The following is a 23276-nucleotide window of genomic DNA, read 5'->3' as shown; positions in this document are numbered from 1 at the left end:
ATGGTCACCTTATTTTTTATAAAGGAGACAAGAATATACAATGGAGAAAAGACAGCCTCTTCAGTAAGTGGTGTTGGGAAAACTGAACAGCTACATGTAAAAGAATGAAATTACAACACTTCCTAACACCATATACAAAAATAAACTCAAAATGGATTAAAGACCTAAATGTAAGGCCAGACACTATCAAACTCTTAGAGGAAAACATAGGCAGAACACTCCATGACATAAATCACCAGATCCTTATTGACCCACCTCCTAGAAAAATGGAAATAAAAACAAAAATAAACACATGGGACCTAATGAAACTTAAAAGCTTTTGCACAGCAAAGGAAACCATAAAGAAGACCAAAAGACAACCCTCAGAATGGGAGAATATTTGCAAATGAAACAACTGACAAAGGATTAACCTCCAAAATTTACAAGCAGCTCATGAAGCTCAATATCAAAAAAACAAACAACCCAATCCAAAAATGAGCAGAAGACCTAAATAGACATTTCTCCAAAGAAGATATACAGATTGCCAAGAAACACATGAAAGAATGCTCAACATCACTAATCATTAGAGAAATGCAAATCAAAAGTACAATGAGGTATCACATCACACCAGTCAGAATGGTCATCTAGAAAAAATAAATGCTGGAGAGGGTGTGGAGAAAAGGGAACACTCTTGCACTCTTGGTGGGAATATGAGTTGATACAGCCACTATGGAGAACAGCATGGAGGTTCCTTAAGAAACTAAAAATAGAACTACCATACAACCCAGCAATCCCACTACTGGGCATATACCCTGAGAAAACCATAATTCAAAAAGAGTCATTTACCACAATGTTCATTGCAGCTCTATTTACAATAGCCAGGACATGGAAGCAACCTAAGTGTCCATCATTGGATGAATGGATAAAGAAGATGTGGCACATATATACAATGGAATATTACTCAGCCATAAAAAGAAATGAAATTGAGTTATTTGTAGTGAGGTGGATGGACCTAGAGTCTGTCATACAGAGTGAATTAAGTCAGAAAGAGAAAAACAAATACCATATGCTAACACATATATATGGAATCTAAAAAAGAAAAAAAAAAGGTTCTGAAGAACCTAGGGGCAGGACAGGAATAAAGACTCAAACATAGAGAATGGACTTGAGGACATGGGGAGGGGGAAGGGTAAGCTGGGACGAAATGAGAGACTGGCATGGACTTATAAATACTACCAAATGTAAAATAGACAGCTAATGAGAAGCAGCCACATAGCACAGGGAGATCAGCTTGGTGCTTTGTGACCACCTAGAGGGGTGGGATAGGGAGGGTGGGAGGGAGACAGAAGAGGGAGGAGATATAGGGATATATGTATATGTATAGCTGATTCACTTTGTTATAAAGCAGAAGCTATCACACCACTGTAAAACAATTATACTCCAATAAAGATGTTAAAAAAATAAATAAAATAAAATAAAATAAAATCTTGTGGGAACAAGGCAGGGTGTGGATAGATAAGCAAGTAAATAAATAAATAATGTGATAGAATTGTCTTTTTTTTTTTGCTGTACGCGGGCCTCTCACTGCTGTGGCCTCTCCCGTTGCGGAGCACAGGCTCCGGACACACAGGCTCTGCGGCCATGGCTCGCGGGCCCAGCCGCTCCGCGGCATGTGGGATCTTCCGGGATCGGGGCACGAACCCGCGTCCCCTGCATCGGCAGGCGGACTCTCAACCACTGCGCCACCAGGGAAGCCCCGAATTGTCTTTTTTTTTAACATTCTCCAAGAGAATGTACTAGATAGATTTATTTCATTATGGTTTTTTAAATTAATTTTTTAAAAATTGTATGCAATTTTTAAAGGTTACACTCCATTTACAGTCATTACAAAATACTGGCTATATTCCCCATGCTGTACAATATACCCTTGTAGTCTATCTTACACCCAATAGTTTGTACCCCGACCCCTTTAGTGCCCATCCCCACCCTGTCCACTGGTAACCACTAGTTTGTTCTCTCTATCTGAGTCTGCTTCTTTTTTGTTATGTTCACTAATTTGTTATATTTTTTAGATTCCACATATAAGTGACAGTATTTGTCTTTCTCTGGCTTATTTCACTTAGCTTAATGTTATGGCATTTTCTTTGTCCCATAATAATTCAGGCTTAGGGTCAAAGTCCTAACCATGAACCTGGAAATATAGATGCCTTAGTGAGAGTGATTTTACATTGATCGTCCAATTGTCAATGACTCTTAATGTCTGCAGATAAATATCCACAGTTATCAGCCTGTCCGTCAAGATTCTGTGATCTGGGCCTCCCTGGTGGCGCAGTGGTTGAGAGTCCGCCTGCCGATGCAGGGGATACGGGTTCGTGCCCCGGTCTGGGAGGATCCCATATGCCGCGGAGCGGCTGGGCCCGTGAGCCATGGCCGCTGGGCCTGCGCGTCCGGAGCCTGTGCTCCGCAACGGGGGAGGCCACAACAGTGAGAGGCCCGCATACCGCAAAAAAAAAAAAAAAAAAAAAAAAAAAAAGATTCTGTGATCTGACCCAACCTACTTTGTCAAATTTTATCTCCTGCTGTTTTTTTCCACATAGCCTACAGTGTGGTCAAATTGAAAAATTCACCCCCTATATTTATCAGCTCTCTTGCTCATGCTGCTTCCTTCTACTTGAAATGCCCTTCTTTTGGTAAAAGATATCTGAAATCTTTTCACCCTTCCTATTTTGGTGTAAATGCTACTTCTTCCATGAAGCCATCCCAGTATCTCTCTTTTCTACATTGCCATCTCCTCCTTAACTGCAGATCATCAGAAACAATATTCCCTTTTTCCAAACTCCAAAAGCATCTGCTGTTTTCTGGTACTCACTATTTTTGACTTGTATTTCATCCATTCATGTATGTGAATCCTCCACTAAACTCTATACATCAGTGATCAGCCTTTTAATGCCCAGGTACTTAATGTGCCTAACACATAGTAGGAGATGAACACTTCTAAGAGGAGGTTGAATGGAGATTTTCCTCTTGTCTGGGGAATTTTGCTGAGCCTCATATTTGAGGACAGTGAGAGGTAAGTGCCAATTTAATGTAAAGAAAGATGACTACCGTATCTCCATAGTACCTACTAAGAGGGATCCACACTGGTCCTTCAACTGTAAGCATGCCATCCCCCCTCCCTCAGTTACCTATGTACAGACTATATAAGAGTAAACCATGGAGATGATCAAGAGATTCTTTAACGGGAATTGTTAGGAGAAACAAGAACTGTGGTTTTCTTCCCAGCATCACAACACAAATGAAGGGAGGTCATAAAAACCACTCCAGGAGAGACCTGAAGTGGTGAGGGTGGAGAATGGCTCTCATTCCCCTTCCTGTAATATCAAAGGGAAGAGAGAAGGGGCAGCAGTGAGAATAAGCTACACATCTACTATCTGGTACGTCAAGTAGAAGGGATGGAAATTAGCCAATCTAGAGCTGTCTTGGAAGGAATCTGCCCAGTGGGCTGTTCAGCTGAGGCTAGAGGGCCCAGCAGAAGAAAAAGGCTTTGTGATATGTACCACTAGAAGGCAGATCCTGAAAGAAATCCTGAGGGGTCAGAGGAGAGAGCGCCACACATGTCAGGGAGTGGTCTAGTCCAGAGCGCTGGACTGGGAATCTCTGAAGAACTCAAGAACTCACCAGTGAGCCCCATGCAAAGTGCCTGAGTTTAGGTGCTTACCCTGTTAGAGGGCACTTGACAGGAGAAAACTAAGTACTCCCACTTAAGCAAAATGTCCTGAGCTCCTGCTGCTTATATTCGCTGAAGCAGGGGTGAAAGTAGAAAACAAAGGAAAATAGAGACCGTGGCCTTCTCTCCCACTGCCTGCTCCAAGCCACAGGTCAGGCTTCATCTGGGGAAGAAAAGTTTGAATTGGATGAAAACATGAAATGTTAATTTATAATATCTGGATTTTTTATATCTAAAGATGATGTCATTTAAATACCTAGAATTGACCAGGAAATGATCTGCCTGTAGGATGACTGAACTTGCAGGGATGGAAAAGCAATAGTGTTTGAAGGCAGGTGGTAAAAACAAACAAAAATAGCAGTTTCCACCCTCTTTTTTTTTTTTTTTTTTTTTGGCGGTACGCGGGCCTCTCACTATTGTGGCCTCTCCTGTTGCGGAGCACAGGCTCTGGACGCGCAGGCTGAGCGACCATGGCTCACAGGCCCAGCCACTCCACGGCATGTGGGATCCTCCTGGACTGGGGCACGAATCCGTGTCCCTTGCATCGGCAGGTGGACTCTCAACCACTGCACCACCAGGGAAGCCCTCCACCCTCTTTTTTCACCTTCACCATTTACTTAGACAGCTACACATTTGTTGAATAATAATTGATAAAGTGCTGTCATTCAAATAGAACACTATGCTTCTGATCTATCACCCTTCTGAGACTTTTCTCTCCCACTGGTAACAGTGGTCCTGCCCTGAGTCATCCCAATTCTCCCACCAAACTTGCTCTGAGATGAGAGGGTAAGTTTCACAGCATGACCAACTGGCATGAGAGTCAGCAGGCTATTGCCATGGGAAAGCATAAAGTATACCCATCACCTTGGGAGTCAAATTCATAACCAGTATCATGAAATTAAGTGTGCAAAAGCTCAAAACAACTTGCTCAAGGTCATCTGGCAATTCTGTGGCAAGGCTACCACCCATGTTTTTGAATTTCTAATCAAACAGTCTACTTGTACACAGGCTAAGTCTTTTCAAGGGCTCACCAAATTAGTCAGTCATCTCAAAAAAAAGACAAAAAGGATGGGTGTAGCACAATATCATTCATCTTGTAATGAGTGCTTACAGGGTGTGATGCACTGTACTATACACTTTACATGAGGTATGTTATCTGATCCTCACAACCTTATAAGGACCTTTCATATGAGTCAATTATTTATTTAGTAAGTAATTTCCCAAAGGTAGCAGAGATAGGGAGTGGTAGAGGATGGCCATGGCCTTCACTTTCACGCTACTGCCTGCTAGCTTAGCTCTTGGAACATCGGGTATTCTTTTTTCCTTTTTAACATCATTGTCCATCTTCACAAGTAAATCATGCAAATTGTTTTAAAAAATAGCGAACATTCTAGAAGCAATATCAAGGATTCAAAATTATCCAGTCACGTGAATATTAATAACACATAGAAAATATTTTAGAGGGCTATAAATAGATATTTCAACCCTAAGAATCAAAATTGAGATTACTTACATTCCTGATACTGGTAAATTTTGTCATTGGGTTAATATAATATATGACCTCAATATCACTTTCATGTTTTTAAGATACTACATGGGGCTTCCCTGGTGGCGCAGTGGTTGAGAATCTGCCTGCCGATGCAGGGGACATGGGTTCGAGCCCTGGTCTGGGAAGACCCCACATGCCGCGGAGCAACTAGGCCCGTGAGCCACAGCTACCGAGCCTGCGCTCTAGAGCCCGTGAGCCACAACTACTGAGCCTGCACGTCTGTAGCCTGTGCTCCGCCACGAGAGGCCACAATAGTGATAGGCCCGCGCACCGCGATGAAGAGTGGCCTCCACTTGCCGCAACTGGAGAAAGTCCTCGCACAGAAACAAAGACCCAACACAGCCAAAAATAAATAAATAAATAAGTAATAATGAAAAATGAATATCTGCTTATAAAAAAAAAGGTGCTACATGAAATTCTCAAGGTTGTTAATATCCTGCATTGCTGCATGTTTTATCTGTTATTTTTCCTAACACTTCCTTTGTTGAACAAGGAAAAGGAGATGAGTATAACATTCTTTTTCTTTGCTCTCTGTTGAGGCAGTCACCTTTCTCACTTACTAAGAGTTAGTATCAAGCTCTAAGTTCCTTGGTAGGAAGTACTTTATCAGTGTCATCTCAAAGGAAGGAAATAAGCAATAGCTGCTGTGAGCCACACCTTGCTTTTGAGAGAATTCCACTACAATAAAGCGCTAGCATTTGTTCTCAAACGTCAAAGACCTAGAAAAAGTCTGGTTTCACGTCAATGTGAAGCATAGCTGAATAATGGAAAATGACCTTTGGGTTTCAAAGATTTCCCTTCCCGGATTTCTTGTACATTTTTCTTTGTACAAGACACAAACCTACAAAGAACTGAGAATGCGTTGACAATTTTATAAGGCTAAGACCTATTTTCTATCAGGACATATTAACGCCAAGTCTGAGGACTTCAAGCCTCAACTTACTGCCAACACCACTTTCAAAAAATTCACAGGTAATGAGGTCTTGGTAGTTAAGATGTGTCATTGTCCGAACCTCTTATTTGTATGAATAGTTCTAGAATTTCATGGATAAATACAACTAATATGGTTTACTTTGCTAAAGAGCTTACTTGTTAAACAGACCATCAAGGTAGTAGCAACACCTGGCATGAGATACTGGTAAATCCTGAAGAGCTGTAGTTGCTGAAAAGGAAAGAAAAGTAAACATAAGTGTGGCTTCTGCCATCATATTGTCTTTATCATTCCCAACACTCTTCTTGAAAGTAGTCAGGAAGCAGCTGTTAATTTTCTCCCCACTTTAGGAAGAAAGGAACTTACCTAACATCTTTAGCATCTCATTGGATAGAATAAAACCAAATCACTATTTTCCCAGTGTTTAACTTAATTCCATATTAGCAATGAGAGTCAGTCAGTTGGGAAACACCCTCCTTATTGGCCATAGTAATTCTGGCAGCTGTAGACTCAGCCTGGGTAGTTGAACTCTCAACATAAGATATTAAAGCCTGAAAGTTCTGGGAACTTCATACTTAAAATTTGAAGTCAAGGCTTCAAATCATTCAACACGTTTTTCTCTCCATCCTCATCCATGGATTGAGTTCACAACATCGTTCTCTTGGAGTCCATCTACTTTCACAAACTGAACAAGTTCCCCACCCCAAGAAAGCCCACTGCAGACTGCATTCTGGTATACCACCTGCCTTTCTAAGAGGTTTGTGTAGACATAGAACTCCTTTTCAGTTCACATTTATGGAATTGAAGCATTTAAACATGAAAGTCAGCTCGATACTCTCCAGGAACTTGCCTTGCAATACCTTTTGCTGCCAAGTCTGTTTCTCTGCTCATAGCTATTGACTGAGCACTAAATCATAATCTGGTTCTATGCATATTAAAGACCACATTGATGCAAATGAAAATATTTCTGGCCCCTTGGAGAGTGAACTCAAGGCGAAGATGTTTCCAGGTGAAGGTCCTTAGAGGACACTCTTACTTAGGTCTAGACCATCAGAGTGAATGGTTTCAGAGTAGACTGGTTCCAACTCTATCCATGGAGACTTTGGAACTGAAATTCTGCTTTCATAATTTTCAGAGAATGCAAATAGTTTCTCAGTGTTCCTCTCATCCTCCAATTCTTTCTCTGTCTTTTTACATTTCCTTCTCATATTCTTTTGCCCTCAGAATGGTAAAATTATATACAAGCAGGGTGAGATGGAACAGGGCTTTTCAAAGACAACTTTACTTTTTATTCTGGGAGCAGTTTTCAGAGAACTGTTGAGGGCTTTGGAAATCAGTCAGCCTGAGTTCCCAGAGGCAGATAAAGGCTCGGCCAAGGGCAAGATCTAATTTGTTCTTAGTGATAGAGGCAGAATTTGAATCCAGGTTTCCTGACTCCCAATCCATTTCTTGTTTCTACCCACCTAGTTGGCCCTTAGCCTCTGTGTATGCTTCTTTCAATCAATAGCTCACTGAGGCTGGAGTCCTGTGGTCCCTGCTTTCATCACTCAAACGTCTTAGGAAAGCAGTAAAATAATTCCCTCCCCACAGAGTTCTCTGAGCCTGGTGGAGAGTTTTACTGTAGAGTAAGTTATGACTGAACTGATGCAGATTACTTTCAACATATACATATTTCTTCCATACAGCTAATTAATTCTTAGATGATTATTTTTATCATTTCATTTCAAAAGTCTTTTCAAAACATTTTTACAGAATTGTTAATCCTTTACTAATGACGTGTAAGTTCTGGGCAAGTTCAGAACTAAAGCTCCGGTGTGGGAATTTTTCCAGTTTTTGAGTCCTTCAAAGTCAAATTCAACAACTTCTCATTCTTTTTATCTCTTCTTAGTCTGCCAAAAATATTCCATAGTTGGAGACTGATGCATTTCCTGCTGAGTTATATTTAGGCTGCCCTGAAGCTCTCTCCATACTCTAAGTGAAGAAATAGAGGCTGGAGGAGGTCAAGTGTCTCAGGTTATCTAGAGAAAAACAACACTCCTAGAAGCTGAGCCACATCTACTTATTTCTAGCTCTGTGTTTCATGCACAGCTATATCAAGTTCTCAAGTTTGTAGACACTTATTTTGAGAAATGTCATTTATTTGTAAAACATTAAATCCTGTGTAAGAGCTGCACCACGTCCCCTAAATAAACAAGGGATATAAATGCAATTAGAACTGGGAAGAAATTATTTTGGTTCATACTCAGTAGAGCAGTGATGTACCCATAAAGTGGATTATGCCGTACATGGTCAAGTATTTAAATACCCCAAAGGATGAGATGAGAGCAGCTAGGCCTTCTCTGTTTAAGAAAATGTAAAAGTAACTTGTTATATATGACACATATCTCCCAGTCTCTTTTATATTTTAAAAGGAGCTCATTTTAATAGCCTGCTGATATACATTGACTTAATCACTAATTCATCCTCTCAATTATTCATTTAACCACTCATTCACTCACTCATTCTTTCCTTCAATCATTACCTCACCCACTGATTCATAAGTTCACATTTATGTAAGGCTTATAAGGTGCCAGCATTGTGCTCAGAGTCACGGAGGATATAAATGAATCAGGCACAGTCCTTATTTTCAACAAGCTTGCAATGAATTAAGAAGATTAACATGTACATTATAAACACAATACATTGTGACAAGGTGCAAAATGTCAAGTACTCACTCGCCTGTGATTCATTCCATCCTAGCAACACTTGATCCCCGTGTGTGTGTTTTAAAGTCCCTTAGAGACATAAAGCTAAGGGCCAAGTGCTCTCACATTATAGGAAGAGTAGATGTGGTGCCAATATTTGATATGAAATGGGTTTGTTGGCTTCAGTACACCAGGAAGAACACAGGGTAATAATGTGAGCTGGTATGGGAACCCAAAGAGATAAAGACAATGGTAAAAATTGCAGCTTAGCAAGTAAATAGTCCCTAGTCAATAATATTATAATAACTTTGTATGGTGACAGATGGTTACTAGACTTATCATGGTGATCAATTCATAATGTACATAAATGTCAAATCACTATGTTGTACATCTGAAACTAACATAATATTGTATGTCAACTATACTTCAATAAAAAAGAAAAAAGCAAATATTACTGGATTCCCCTGGTGGTGCAGTGGTTAAGAATCCGCCTACCAATGCAGGGACCACGGGTTCGATCCCTGGTCCAGGAAGATCTCACATTCCACAGAGCAACTAAGCCCGAGCACCACAACTACTGAGCCCGTGTGCCACAACTACTGAGCCCATGTGCCACAACTACTGAAGCCCGGGCCCATGGAGCCTGTGCTCCGCAACAAGAGAAGCCACTGCAATGAGAAGTCTACACACCTCAACAAAGAGTAGCCCCCACTCATCGCAACTAGAGAAAGCCCACACACAGCAAGACCCAACGCAGCCAATAAATAAATAAATAAGAATAAAAAAGTAAATATTACCCTCTTTAAAAAATTCTGTTTGAACTGTTATTCCTTTAACTGGGTCTGGTTGGTGGTGGATTATGACAGGCCAAAGTAAGGGAGTAGGGAACTTGGCAAACAAGCCCTCCTGCAGCCTCCTCTTGTCAAGCAAGGCAGAAGCAAATCCACATGGGAGGCAGCCCACATCCTCTTGGTTTCCAGTCCCCAGTGACATGGACACTGCTGCTCAAACTTTGTCAACAGGTCGGGGACATGAGAAATAAAACCCAAAGAGCCAAACTAACAACCACATTGTCTTGGACAAGATGAGAAGATTCTGGTGGGAGGTGAGCCAGGATGCTTTGAATGGATGTTTTCTACCAGGCTGCGAGGTACTGCCTTTTTGTTTTCAGCACAGAGGGTGGAGCAGAAGACCAGCTGAGAATGGCAAACACGTGAAGCCTGGATCGTTTTCTGACGTGCACTTTGTGATTTCATCCTTTTATCCTACAGTTGTACATTTCCAGGAAAACTGACACCCGGATTTAAAAAAACAAAAAAGTGCAAAAATCTAGAATGGTAAGACATAAAGAATGTTTGAACCCCCTATGCAAGACCCCCACACCTGGCACGGGTCTCCAAAATGACTGCTATTCCAAATGGTTGTGAATTTTAAGCGACTCGCTCATTTACTTAATGCATTCTACAAACGTTCATCAAATGCTCTGAGGTACTGTGGTAGGCACAGCAACAGAGAAATGAATAAGGCATAGTCCTTGCCCTAAAGGACTTGAAGTATAGCAAGTCAATCATGTTTCAAAGAATAAAAATGGAAACGTGTGGATCTGGACCCATGTACCTAAAACTGTACCTCATTGCTCCTCTAGAGGATGTTTTCTCAGGACTAGGCATGCATCAAGAACAGCAAGAGTAAAATCAGACTAACCCTGAAGTCTTACTAAGCCATCTGCCACTAGAGAAATTTTACATCCTGAGTTGTATTTTAAAACAGTATATTGGCTCCAGAAATGCATTGGGCATGAGAAAGGGCATCCAAAGTTCAAGTGCCACCGTCTTTTGGATGAGTCAAGTAGGCACTTGGTGAAACCGTCCTGGAGTTTGAACCCCCTATGTAAGGCCTCCACACCTGGCACTCCAGCTTCCCCTCCACAGATCCCATCTGAGAAGGCTTCCAGCCCAGTTTGGCTATCAGGTCCCTGCAGTCTCCAGTGAAAACCCCATTTCTGAACATGGTTCTCCATTCCCCCACCTGGAATTCCCTCCCACCTCCTTCGCATTTCCATACATCCTATCCATCCTTCAAATTGCATTCTTCCTTTGAAACCTTCCCTTTTGGGTTGAGTTACCATCCTGAACTACTGGAACGATGACTGTATTATTGGGACGTTCATTTATTTAAAGCTAATTTATTGAGCACCTCTTACTTATCAGGCAGAAGATTCTGTGTTATGCGATTACATCTGCACATATCTATACCCTTTACTGGAATGTGAGTCCTCCAGCTCAAGGCTCTGTCTCATTCTTTTTTTTTTTTTTTTTTTTCTTTTATTTATTTATTTATTTATGTATTTTAAAATTTTTTGCCTTATAACAAATTTAATCAGTTATACATATACATATGTTTCCATATCCCCTCCCTTTTGCGTCTCCCTCCAACCCTCCCTATCCCACACCTCCAGATGGTCACAAAGCACCAAGCTGATCTCCCTGTGCTATGCGGCTGCTTCCCACTAGCTATCAACATTAGGTTTGGTAGTGTATATATGTCCATGCCGCTCTTTCACTTTGTCACAGCTTACCCTTCCCCCTCCCCATATCCTCAAGTCCATTCTCTAGTAGGTCTGTGTCTTTATTCCTGTCTTACCCCTATGTTCTTCATGACATTTTTTTTTCTTAAATTCCATATATATGTGTTAGCATACAGTATTTGTCTTTCTCTTTCTGACTTACTTCACTCTGTATGACAGACTCTAGGTCTATCCACCTCATTACAAATAGCTCAATTTCATTTCTTTTTATGGCTGAGTAATATTCCATTGTATATATGTGCCACATCTTCTTTACCCATTCATCCGATGATGGACACCTAGGTTGTTTCCATCTCCGGGCTATTGTAAATAGGGCTGCTATGAACATTTTGGTACATGTCTCTTTTTGAATTATGGTTTTCTCAGGGTATATGCCCAGTAGTGGGATTGCTGGGTCATATGGTAGTTCTATTTGTAGTTTTTTAAGGAACCTCCATACCGTTCTCCATAGCGGCTGTACCAATTCACATTCCCACCAGCAGTGCAAGAGTGTTCCCTTTTTTCCACACCCTCTCCAGCATTTATTGTTTCTAGATTTTTTGATGATGGCCATTCTGACTGGTGTGAGATGATATCTCATTGTAGTTTTGATTTGCATTTCTCTAATGAGTAAAGATGTTGAGCATCCTTTCATGTGTTTGTTGGCAGTCTGTATATCTTCTGTGGAGAAATGTCTATTTAGGTCTTCTGCCCATTTTTGGATTGGGTTGTTTGTTTTTTTGTTATTGAGCTGCATGAGCTGCTTATAAATTTTGGAGATTAATCCTTTGTCAGTTGCTTCATTTGCAAATATTTTCTCCCATTCGGAGGGTTGTCTTTTGGTCTTGTTTATGGTTTCCTTTGCTGTGCAAAAGCTTTTAAGTTTCATTAGGTCCCATGTGTTTATTTTTGTCTTTATTTCCATTTCTCTAGGAGGTGGGTCAAAAAGGATCTTGCTATGATTTATGTCATAGAGTGTTCTGCCTATGTTTTCCTCTAAGAGTTTGATAGTGTCTGGCCTTACATTTAGGTCTTTAATCCATTTTGAGCTTATTTTTGTGTATGGTGTTAGGGAGTGATCTAATCTCATACTTTTACATGTCCCTATCCAGTTTTCCCAGCACCACTTATTGAAGAGACTGTCCTTTCTCCACTGTACATTCCTGCCTCCTTTATCAAAGATAAGGTGACCATATGTCCGTGGGTTTAACTCTGGGCTTTCTATCCTGTTCCATTGATCTATCTTTCTGTTTTTGTGCCAGTACCATACTGTCTTGATTACTGTAGCTTTGTAGTATAGTCTGAAGTCAGGGAGCCTGATTCCTCCAGCTCCATTTTTCGTTCTCAAGATTGCTTTGGCTATTCGGGGTCTTTTGTGTTTCCATACAAATTGTGAAATTTTTTGTTCTAGTTCTGTGAAAAATGCCAGTGGTAGTTTGATAGGGATTGCATTGAACCTGTAGATTGCTTTGGGTAGTAGAGTCATTTTCACAATGTTGATTCTTCCAATCCAAGAACATGGTACATCTCTCCATCTATTTGTATCATCTTTAATTTCTTTCATCAGTGTCTTATAATTTTCTGCATACAGGTCTTTTGTCTCCTTAGGTAGGTTTATTCCTAGATATTTTATTCTTTTTGTTGCAATGGTAAATGGGAGTGTTTCCTTGATTTCACTTTCAGATTTTTCATCATCAGTATATAGGAATGCCAGAGATTTCTGTGCATTAATTTTGTATCCTGCAACTTTACCAAATTCATTGATTAACTCTAGTAGTTTTCTGGTAGCATCTTTAGGATTCTCTATGTATAGTATCATGTCATCTGCAAACAGTGACAGCTTTACTTCTTCTTTTCCAATTTGGATTCCTTTTATTTCCTTTTCTTCTCTGATTGCTGTGGCTAAAACTTCCAAAACTAGGTTGAATAAGAGTGGTGAGAGTGGGCAACCTTGTCTAGTTCCTGATCTTAGTGGAAATGGTTTCAGTTTTTCACCATTGAGGACGATGCTGGCTGTGGGTTTGTCATATATGGCCTTTATTATGTTGAGGAAAGTTCCCTCTATGCCTACTTTCTGCAGGGTTTTTATCATAAATGGGTGTTGAATTTTGTCGAAAGCTTTCTCTGCATCTATTGAGATGATCATATGGTTTTTCTCCTTCAATTTGTTAATATGGTGTATCACATTGATTGATTTGCGTATATTGAAGAATCCTTGCATTCCTGGAATAAACCCCACTTGATCATGGTGTATGATCCTTTTAATGTGCTGTTGGATTCTGTTTGCTAGTATTTTGTTGAGGATTTTTGCATCTATGTTCATCAGTGATATTGGCCTGTAGTTTTCTTTCTTTGTGACATCCTTGCCTGGTTTTGGTATCAAGGTGATGGTGGCCTCGTAGAATGAGTTTGGGAGTGTTCCTCCCTCTGCTATATTTTGGAAGAGTTTCAGAAGGATAGGTGTTAGCTCTTCTCTAAATGCTTGATAGAATTCGCCTGTGAAGCCATCTGGTCCTGGGCTTTTGTTTGTTGGAAGATTTTTTATCACAGTTTCAATTTCAGTGCTTGTGATTGGTCTGTTCATATTTTCTATTTCTTCCTGATTCAGTCTTGGCAGGTTGTGCATTTCTAAGAATTTGTCCATTTCTTCCAGGTTGTCCATTTTATTGGCATAGAGTTGCTTATAGTAATCTCTCATGATCTTTTGTATTTCTGTAGTGTCAGTTGTTACTTCTCCTTTTTTATTTCTAATTCTATTGATTTGAGTCTTCTCCCTTTTTTTCTTGATGAGTCTGGCTAATGGTTTATCAATTTTGTTTATCTTCTCAAAGAACCAGCTTTTAGTTTTATTGATCTTTGCTATCGTTTCCTTCATTTCTTTTTCATTTATTTCTGATCTGATTTTTATGATTTCTTTCCTTCTGCTAACTTTGGGATGTTTTTGTTCTTCTTTCTCTAATTGCTTTAGGTGCAAGGTTAGGTTGTTTATTCGAGATGTTTCCTGTTTCTTAAGGTGGGATTGTATTGCTATAAACTTCCCTCTTAGAACTGCTTTTGCTGCATCCCATAGGTTTTGGGTCGTCGTGTCTCCATTGTCATTTGTTTCTAGGTATTTTTTAATTTCCTCTTTGATTTCTTCAGTGATCACTTCGTTATTAAGTAGTGTATTGTTTAGCCTCCATGTGTTTGTATTTTTTACAGCTCTTTTCCTGTAATTGATATCTAGTCTCATAGCATTGTGGTCGGAAAAGATACTTGATACAATTTCAATTTTCTTAAATTTACCAAGGCTTGATTTGTGACCCAAGATATGATCTATCCTGGAGAATGTTCCATGAGCACTTGAGAAAAATGTGTATTCTGTTGTTTTTGGATGGAATGTTCTATAAATATCAATTAAGTCCATCTTGTTTAATGTATCATTTAAAGCTTGTGTTTCCTTATTTATTTTCATTTTGGATGATCTGTCCATTGGTGAAAGTGGGGTGTTAAAGTCCCCTACTATGATTGTGTTACTGTCGATTTCTCCTTTTATGGCTGTTAGTATTTGCCTTATGTATTGAGGTGCTCCTATGTTTGGTGCATAAATATTTACAATAGTTATATCTTCTTCTTGGATCGATCCCTTGATCATTATGTAGTGTCCTTCTTTGTCTCTTCTAGTAGTCTTTACTTTAAAGTCTATTTTGTCTGATATGAGAATTGCTACTCCAGCTTTCTTTTGGTTTCCATTTGCATGGAATATCTTTTTCCATCCCCTTACTTTCAGTCTGTATGTGTCTCTAGGTCTGAAGTGGGTCTCTTGTAGACAGCATATATATGGGTCTTGTTTTTGTATCCATTCAGCCAATCTGTGTCTTTTGGTGGGAGCATTTAGTCCATTTACATTTAAGGTAATTATTGATATGTATGTTCCTGTTCCCATTTTCTTAATTGTTTTGGGTTCGTTATTGTAGGTCTTTTCCTTCTGTTGTGTTTCTTGCCTAGAGAAGTTCCTTTAGCATTTGTTGTAAAGCTGGTTTGGTGGTGCTGAACTCTCTCAGCTTTTGCTTGTCTGTAAACGTTTTAATTTCTCCATCAAATCTGAATGAGATCCTTGCTGGGTAGAGTAATCTTGGTTGCAGGTTTTTCTCCTTCATCACTTTAATTATGTCCTGCCACTCCCTTCTGGCTTGTAGAGTTTCTGCTGAGAGATCAGCTGTTATCCTGATGGGGATTCCCTTGTGTGTTATTTGTTGTTTTTGCCTTGCTGCTTTTAATATGATTTCTTTGTGTTTAATTTTTGACAGTTTGATTAATATGTGTCTTGGCGTATTTCTCCTTGGATTTATTCTGTATGGGACTCTCTGTGCCTCCTGGACTTGATTAACTATTTCCTTTCCCATATTAGGGAAGTTTTCAACTATAATCTCTTCAAATATTTTCTCAGTCCCTTTCTTTTTCTCTTCTTCTTCTGGAACCCCTATAATTCGAATGTTGGTGCGTTTAATGTTGTCCCAGAGGTCTCTGAGACTGTCCTCTGTTCTTTTCATTCTTTTTTCTTTATTTTGCTCTGCAGCAGTTATTTCCACTATTTTATCTTCCACCTCACTTATCCGTTCTTCTGCCTCAGTTATTCTGCTATTGATCCCATCTAGAGTATTTTTTATTTCATGTATTGTGTTTTTAATCGATGCTTGATTCATCTTTAGTTCTTCCAAGTCCTTGTTAACTGTTTCTTGCATTTTGTCTATTCTATTTCCAAGATTTTGGATCTGGGAAATAGAATCTTGGATCATCTTTACCATCATTATTCTGAATTCTTTTTCAGGTAGACTGCCTATTACCTCTTCATTTGTTAGGTCTGGTGGGTTTTTATCTTGCTCCTTCTCCTGCTGTGTGTTTTTCTGTCTTCTCATTTTGCTTATGTTACTGTGTTTGGGGTCTCCTTTTTGCAGGCTGCAGGTTCGTAGTTCCCGTTGTTTTTGGTGTCTGTCCCCAGTGGCTAAGGTTGGTTTAGTGGGTTGTGTAGGCTTCCTGGTGGAGGGGACTAGTGCCTGTGTTCTGGTGGATGAGGCTGGATCTTGTCTTTCTGGTGGGCAGGTCCACGTCTGGTGGTGTGTTTTGGGGTGTCTGCAGACTTTTTATGAGTTTAGGCCACCTCTCTGCTAATGGGTGGCGTTGTGTTCCTGTCTTGCTAGTTGTTTGGCTTAGGGTGTCCAGCACTGTAGCTTGCTGGTCGTTGAGTGAAGCTGGGTGCTGGTGTTGAGATGGAGATCTCTGGAAGATTTTTGCCGTTTGATATTATGTGGAGCTGGGAGGTCTCTTGTGGACCAGTGTCCTGAAGTTGGCTCTCCCACCTCAGAGGCACAGCACTGACTCCGGGCTCCTCAATTTGGGATGATGTGTTGTCTATTCATGTATTCCACAGATGCAGGGTACATCAAGTTGATTGTGGAGCTTTAATCCGCTGCTTCTGAGGCTGCTGGGAGAGGTTTCCCTTTCTCTTCTTTGTTCTCACAGCTCCTGGGTCTCAGCTTTGGATTTGGCCCCGCCTCTGCGTGTAGGTCGCCGGAGGGCGTCTGTTCTTCGCTCAGGCAGGACAGGGTTAAAGGAGCAGCCTCTTCGGGGACTCTGGCTCACTCAGGCCGGGCGGGAGGGAGGGGCACGGAGTGCGGGGCGAGCCTGCAGGGGCAGAAGTCGGCGTGACGTTGCACCAGCCCGAGGCGCGCCGTGCGTTCTCCCAGGGAAGCAGCCCCTGGATCCCGGGACCCCGGCAGTGGCGGGCTGCACAGGCTCCCGGAAGGGCGGTGTGGGCAGTGACCTGCGCTCGCACACAGGCTTCTTGGCGGCGGCAGCAGGAGCCCCAGCGTCCCACGCCCGTCTCTGGGCTCCGCGCTTTCAGTCGCGACTCGCGCCCGTCTGTGGAGCCCCTTTAAGCAGCGCTCTTAATCCCCTCTCCTCGCGCACCAGGAAACCAAGAGGGAAGAAAAAGTCTCTTGCCTCTTCGGCAGCTCCAGAGTTTTCCCGGACTCCCTCCCGGCTAGCTGTGGCACATTAGCCCCCTTCAGGCTGAGTTCTCGCCGCCAGCCCCAGTCCTCTCCCTGCGCTCTGACCGAAGCCCGAGCCTCAGCTCCCAGCGCTGCGCGCCCCGGTGGGTGAGCAGACAAGCCTCTCGGGCTGGTGAGTGCCGCTCGGCACTGATCCTCTGTGTGGGGATCTCTCCGCTTTGCCCTACCCAGGTATGTGGGGGGTTTCTTGCCTTTTGGGAGGTCTGGGGTCTTCTGCCAGCGTTCAGTAGGTGTTCTGTAGGAGTTGTTCCACGTGTAGCTGTATTTCTGGTCTCTGTCTCATTCTTAATCCACCACATTTTCTTTTTTTTTTTTTTTTTTTTTGCTCTATAACAAATTTAATCAGTTATACATATACATATGTTTCCATATCCCCTCCCTTTTGCGTCTCCCTCCCACCCTCCCTATCCCACCCCTCCAGGTGGTCATAAAGTACCGAGCTGATCTCCCTGTGCTATGCGGCTGCTTCCCACTAGCTATCTACCTTACGTTTGGTAGTGTATATATGTCCATGCCGCTCTTTCACTTTGTCACAGCTTACCCTTCCCCCTCCCCATATCCTCAAGTCCATTCTCTAGTAGGTCTGTGTCTTTATTCCTGTCTTACCCCTATGTTCTTCATGACATTTTTTTTTCTTAAATTCCATATATATGTGTTAGCATACAGTATTTGTCTTTCTCTTTCTGACTTACTTCACTCTGTATGACAGACTCTAGGTCTATCCACCTCATTACAAATAGCTCAATTTCATTTCTTTTTATGGCTGAGTAATATTCCATTGTATATATGTGCCACATCTTCTTTATCCATTCATCCGATGATGGACACTTAGGTTGTTTCCATCTCCGGGCTATTGTAAATAGGGCTGCTATGAACATTTTGGTACATGTCTCTTTTTGAATTATGGTTTTCTCAGGGTATATGCCCAGTAGTGGGATTGCTGGGTCATATGGTAGTTCTATTTGTAGCTTTTTAAGGAACCTCCATACCGTTCTCCATAGCGGCTGTACCAATTCACATTCCCACCAGCAGTGCAAGAGTGTTCCCTTTTTTCCACACCCTCTCCAGCATTTATTGTTTCTAGATTTTTTGATGATGGCCATTCTGACTGGTGTGAGATGATATCTCATTGTAGTTTTGATTTGCATTTCTCTAATGAGTAAAGATGTTGAGCATCCTTTCATGTGTTTGTTGGCAGTCTGTATATCTTCTGTGGAGAAATGTCTATTTAGGTCTTCTGCCCATTTTTGGATTGGGTTGTTTGTTTTTTTGTTATTGAGCTGCATGAGCTGCTTATAAATTTTGGAGATTAATCCTTTGTCAGTTGCTTCATTTGCAAATATTTTCTCCCATTCGGAGGGTTGTCTTTTGGTCTTGTTTATGGTTTCCTTTGCTGTGCAAAAGCTTTTAAGTTTCATTAGGTCCCATGTGTTTATTTTTGTCTTTATTTCCATTTCTCTAGGAGGTGGGTCAAAAAGGATCTTGCTGTGATTTATGTCATAGAGTGTTCTGCCTATGTTTTCCTCTAAGAGTTTGATAGTGTCTGGCCTTACATTTAGGTCTTTAATCCATTTTGAGCTTATTTTTGAGTATGGTGTTAGGGAGTGATCTAATCTCATACTTTTACATGTCCCTATCCAGTTTTCCCAGCACCACTTATTGAAGAGACTGTCCTTTCTCCACTGTACATTCCTGCCTCCTTTATCAAAGATAAGGTGACCATATGTCCGTGGGTTTAACTCTGGGCTTTCTATCCTGTTCCATTGATCTATCTTTCTGTTTTTGTGCCAGTACCATACTGTCTTGATTACTGTAGCTTTGTAGTATAGTCTGAAGTCAGGGAGCCTGATTCCTCCAGCTCCATTTTTCGTTCTCAAGATTGCTTTGGCTATTCGGGGTCTTTTGTGTTTCCATACAAATTGTGAAATTTTTTGTTCTAGTTCTGTGAAAAATGCCAGTGGTAGTTTGATAGGGATTGCATTGAACCTGTAGATTGCTTTGGGTAGTAGAGTCATTTTCACAATGTTGATTCTTCCAATCCAAGAACATGGTACATCTCTCCATCTATTTGTATCATCTTTAATTTCTTTCATCAGTGTCTTATAATTTTCTGCATACAGGTCTTTTGTCTCCTTAGGTAGGTTTATTCCTAGATATTTTATTCTTTTTGTTGCAATGGTAAATGGGAGTGTTTCCTTGATTTCACTTTCAGATTTTTCATCATCAGTATATAGGAATGCCAGAGATTTCTGTGCATTAATTTTGTATCCTGCAACTTTACCAAATTCATTGATTAACTCTAGTAGTTTTCTGGTAGCATCTTTAGGATTCTCTATGTATAGTATCATGTCATCTGCAAACAGTGACAGCTTTACTTCTTCTTTTCCAATTTGGATTCCTTTTATTTCCTTTTCTTCTCTGATTGCTGTGGCTAAAACTTCCAAAACTAGGTTGAATAAGAGTGGTGAGAGTGGGCAACCTTGTCTAGTTCCTGATCTTAGTGGAAATGGTTTCAGTTTTTCACCATTGAGGACGATGCTGGCTGTGGGTTTGTCATATATGGCCTTTATTATGTTGAGGAAAGTTCCCTCTATGCCTACTTTCTGCAGGGTTTTTATCATAAATGGGTGTTGAATTTTGTCGAAAGCTTTCTCTGCATCTATTGAGATGATCATATGGTTTTTCTCCTTCAATTTGTTAATATGGTGTATCACATTGATTGATTTGCGTATATTGAAGAATCCTTGCATTCCTGGAATAAACCCCACTTGATCATGGTGTATGATCCTTTTAATGTGCTGTTGGATTCTGTTTGCTAGTATTTTGTTGAGGATTTTTGCATCTATGTTCATCAGTGATATTGGCCTGTAGTTTTCTTTCTTTGTGACATCCTTGCCTGGTTTTGGTATCAAGGTGATGGTGGCCTCGTAGAATGAGTTTGGGAGTGTTCCTCCCTCTGCTATATTTTGGAAGAGTTTCAGAAGGATAGGTGTTAGCTCTTCTCTAAATGCTTGATAGAATTCGCCTGTGAAGCCATCTGGTCCTGGGCTTTTGTTTGTTGGAAGATTTTTTATCACAGTTTCAATTTCAGTGCTTGTGATTGGTCTGTTCATATTTTCTATTTCTTCCTGATTCAGTCTTGGCAGGTTGTGCATTTCTAAGAATTTGTCCATTTCTTCCAGGTTGTCCATTTTATTGGCATAGAGTTGCTTATAGTAATCTCTCATGATCTTTTGTATTTCTGTAGTGTCAGTTGTTACTTCTCCTTTTTTATTTCTAATTCTATTGATTTGAGTCTTCTCCCTTTTTTTCTTGATGAGTCTGGCTAATGGTTTATCAATTTTGTTTATCTTCTCAAAGAACCAGCTTTTAGTTTTATTGATCTTTGCTATCGTTTCCTTCATTTCTTTTTCATTTATTTCTGATCTGATTTTTATGATTTCTTTCCTTCTGCTAACTTTGGGATGTTTTTGTTCTTCTTTCTCTAATTGCTTTAGGTGCAAGGTTAGGTTGTTTATTCGAGATGTTTCCTGTTTCTTAAGGTGGGATTGTATTGCTATAAACTTCCCTCTTAGAACTGCTTTTGCTGCATCCCATAGGTTTTGGGTCGTCGTGTCTCCATTGTCATTTGTTTCTAGGTATTTTTTAATTTCCTCTTTGATTTCTTCAGTGATCACTTCGTTATTAAGTAGTGTATTGTTTAGCCTCCATGTGTTTGTATTTTTTACAGCTCTTTTCCTGTAATTGATATCTAGTCTCATAGCATTGTGGTCGGAAAAGATACTTGATACAATTTCAATTTTCTTAAATTTACCAAGGCTTGATTTGTGACCCAAGATATGATCTATCCTGGAGAATGTTCCATGAGCACTTGAGAAAAATGTGTATTCTGTTGTTTTTGGATGGAATGTTCTATAAATATCAATTAAGTCCATCTTGTTTAATGTATCATTTAAAGCTTGTGTTTCCTTATTTATTTTCATTTTGGATGATCTGTCCATTGGTGAAAGTGGGGTGTTAAAGTCCCCTACTATGATTGTGTTACTGTCGATTTCTCCTTTTATGGCTGTTAGTATTTGCCTTATGTATTGAGGTGCTCCTATGTTTGGTGCATAAATATTTACAATAGTTATATCTTCTTCTTGGATCGATCCCTTGATCATTATGTAGTGTCCTTCTTTGTCTCTTCTAGTAGTCTTTACTTTAAAGTCTATTTTGTCTGATATGAGAATTGCTACTCCAGCTTTCTTTTGGTTTCCATTTGCATGGAATATCTTTTTCCATCCCCTTACTTTCAGTCTGTATGTGTCTCTAGGTCTGAAGTGGGTCTCTTGTAGACAGCATATATATGGGTCTTGTTTTTGTATCCATTCAGCCAATCTGTGTCTTTTGGTGGGAGCATTTAGTCCATTTACATTTAAGGTAATTATTGATATGTATGTTCCTGTTCCCATTTTCTTAATTGTTTTGGGTTCGTTATTGTAGGTCTTTTCCTTCTGTTGTGTTTCTTGCCTAGAGAAGTTCCTTTAGCATTTGTTGTAAAGCTGGTTTGGTGGTGCTGAACTCTCTCAGCTTTTGCTTGTCTGTAAACGTTTTAATTTCTCCATCAAATCTGAATGAGATCCTTGCTGGGTAGAGTAATCTTGGTTGCAGGTTTTTCTCCTTCATCACTTTAATTATGTCCTGCCACTCCCTTCTGGCTTGTAGAGTTTCTGCTGAGAGATCAGCTGTTATCCTGATGGGGATTCCCTTGTGTGTTATTTGTTGTTTTTGCCTTGCTGCTTTTAATATGATTTCTTTGTGTTTAATTTTTGACAGTTTGATTAATATGTGTCTTGGCGTATTTCTCCTTGGATTTATTCTGTATGGGACTCTCTGTGCCTCCTGGACTTGATTAACTATTTCCTTTCCCATATTAGGGAAGTTTTCAACTATAATCTCTTCAAATATTTTCTCAGTCCCTTTCTTTTTCTCTTCTTCTTCTGGAACCCCTATAATTCGAATGTTGGTGCGTTTAATGTTGTCCCAGAGGTCTCTGAGACTGTCCTCTGTTCTTTTCATTCTTTTTTCTTTATTTTGCTCTGCAGCAGTTATTTCCACTATTTTATCTTCCACCTCACTTATCCGTTCTTCTGCCTCAGTTATTCTGCTATTGATCCCATCTAGAGTATTTTTTATTTCATGTATTGTGTTTTTAATCGATGCTTGATTCATCTTTAGTTCTTCCAAGTCCTTGTTAACTGTTTCTTGCATTTTGTCTATTCTATTTCCAAGATTTTGGATCTGGGAAATAGAATCTTGGATCATCTTTACCATCATTATTCTGAATTCTTTTTCAGGTAGACTGCCTATTACCTCTTCATTTGTTAGGTCTGGTGGGTTTTTATCTTGCTCCTTCTCCTGCTGTGTGTTTTTCTGTCTTCTCATTTTGCTTATGTTACTGTGTTTGGGGTCTCCTTTTTGCAGGCTGCAGGTTCGTAGTTCCCGTTGTTTTTGGTGTCTGTCCCCAGTGGCTAAGGTTGGTTTAGTGGGTTGTGTAGGCTTCCTGGTGGAGGGGACTAGTGCCTGTGTTCTGGTGGATGAGGCTGGATCTTGTCTTTCTGGTGGGCAGGTCCACGTCTGGTGGTGTGTTTTGGGGTGTCTGCAGACTTTTTATGAGTTTAGGCCACCTCTCTGCTAATGGGTGGCGTTGTGTTCCTGTCTTGCTAGTTGTTTGGCTTAGGGTGTCCAGCACTGTAGCTTGCTGGTCGTTGAGTGAAGCTGGGTGCTGGTGTTGAGATGGAGATCTCT

At 40.5% G+C, this 23276-nt stretch overlaps 1 protein-coding gene across 1 annotated transcript in view; it reads right to left on the bottom strand.

Annotated features, from left to right (window-relative positions):
• ATP13A5 (ATPase 13A5) overlaps positions 1-23276 on the bottom strand; it is a gene marked incomplete at both ends in the record, with an annotated part of 141408 nt that overhangs the window by 14275 nt on the left and 103857 nt on the right. The window contains 2 exon segments of the mRNA XM_082624314.1: positions 6345-6417; positions 8432-8525. Coding sequence (XP_082480440.1) covers positions 6345-6417; positions 8432-8525 — 167 coding nt within the window.

The sequence above is a fragment of the Mesoplodon mirus genome (genome assembly GCF_964341445.2).
Source record: "Mesoplodon mirus genome assembly, chromosome: 6".
In the NCBI taxonomy this organism is placed as follows: domain Eukaryota; kingdom Metazoa; phylum Chordata; class Mammalia; order Artiodactyla; family Ziphiidae; genus Mesoplodon; species Mesoplodon mirus.
The sequence above is the reverse complement of the archived record's forward strand: the minus strand, read 5'-3'. Positions and strand labels throughout refer to the sequence as shown.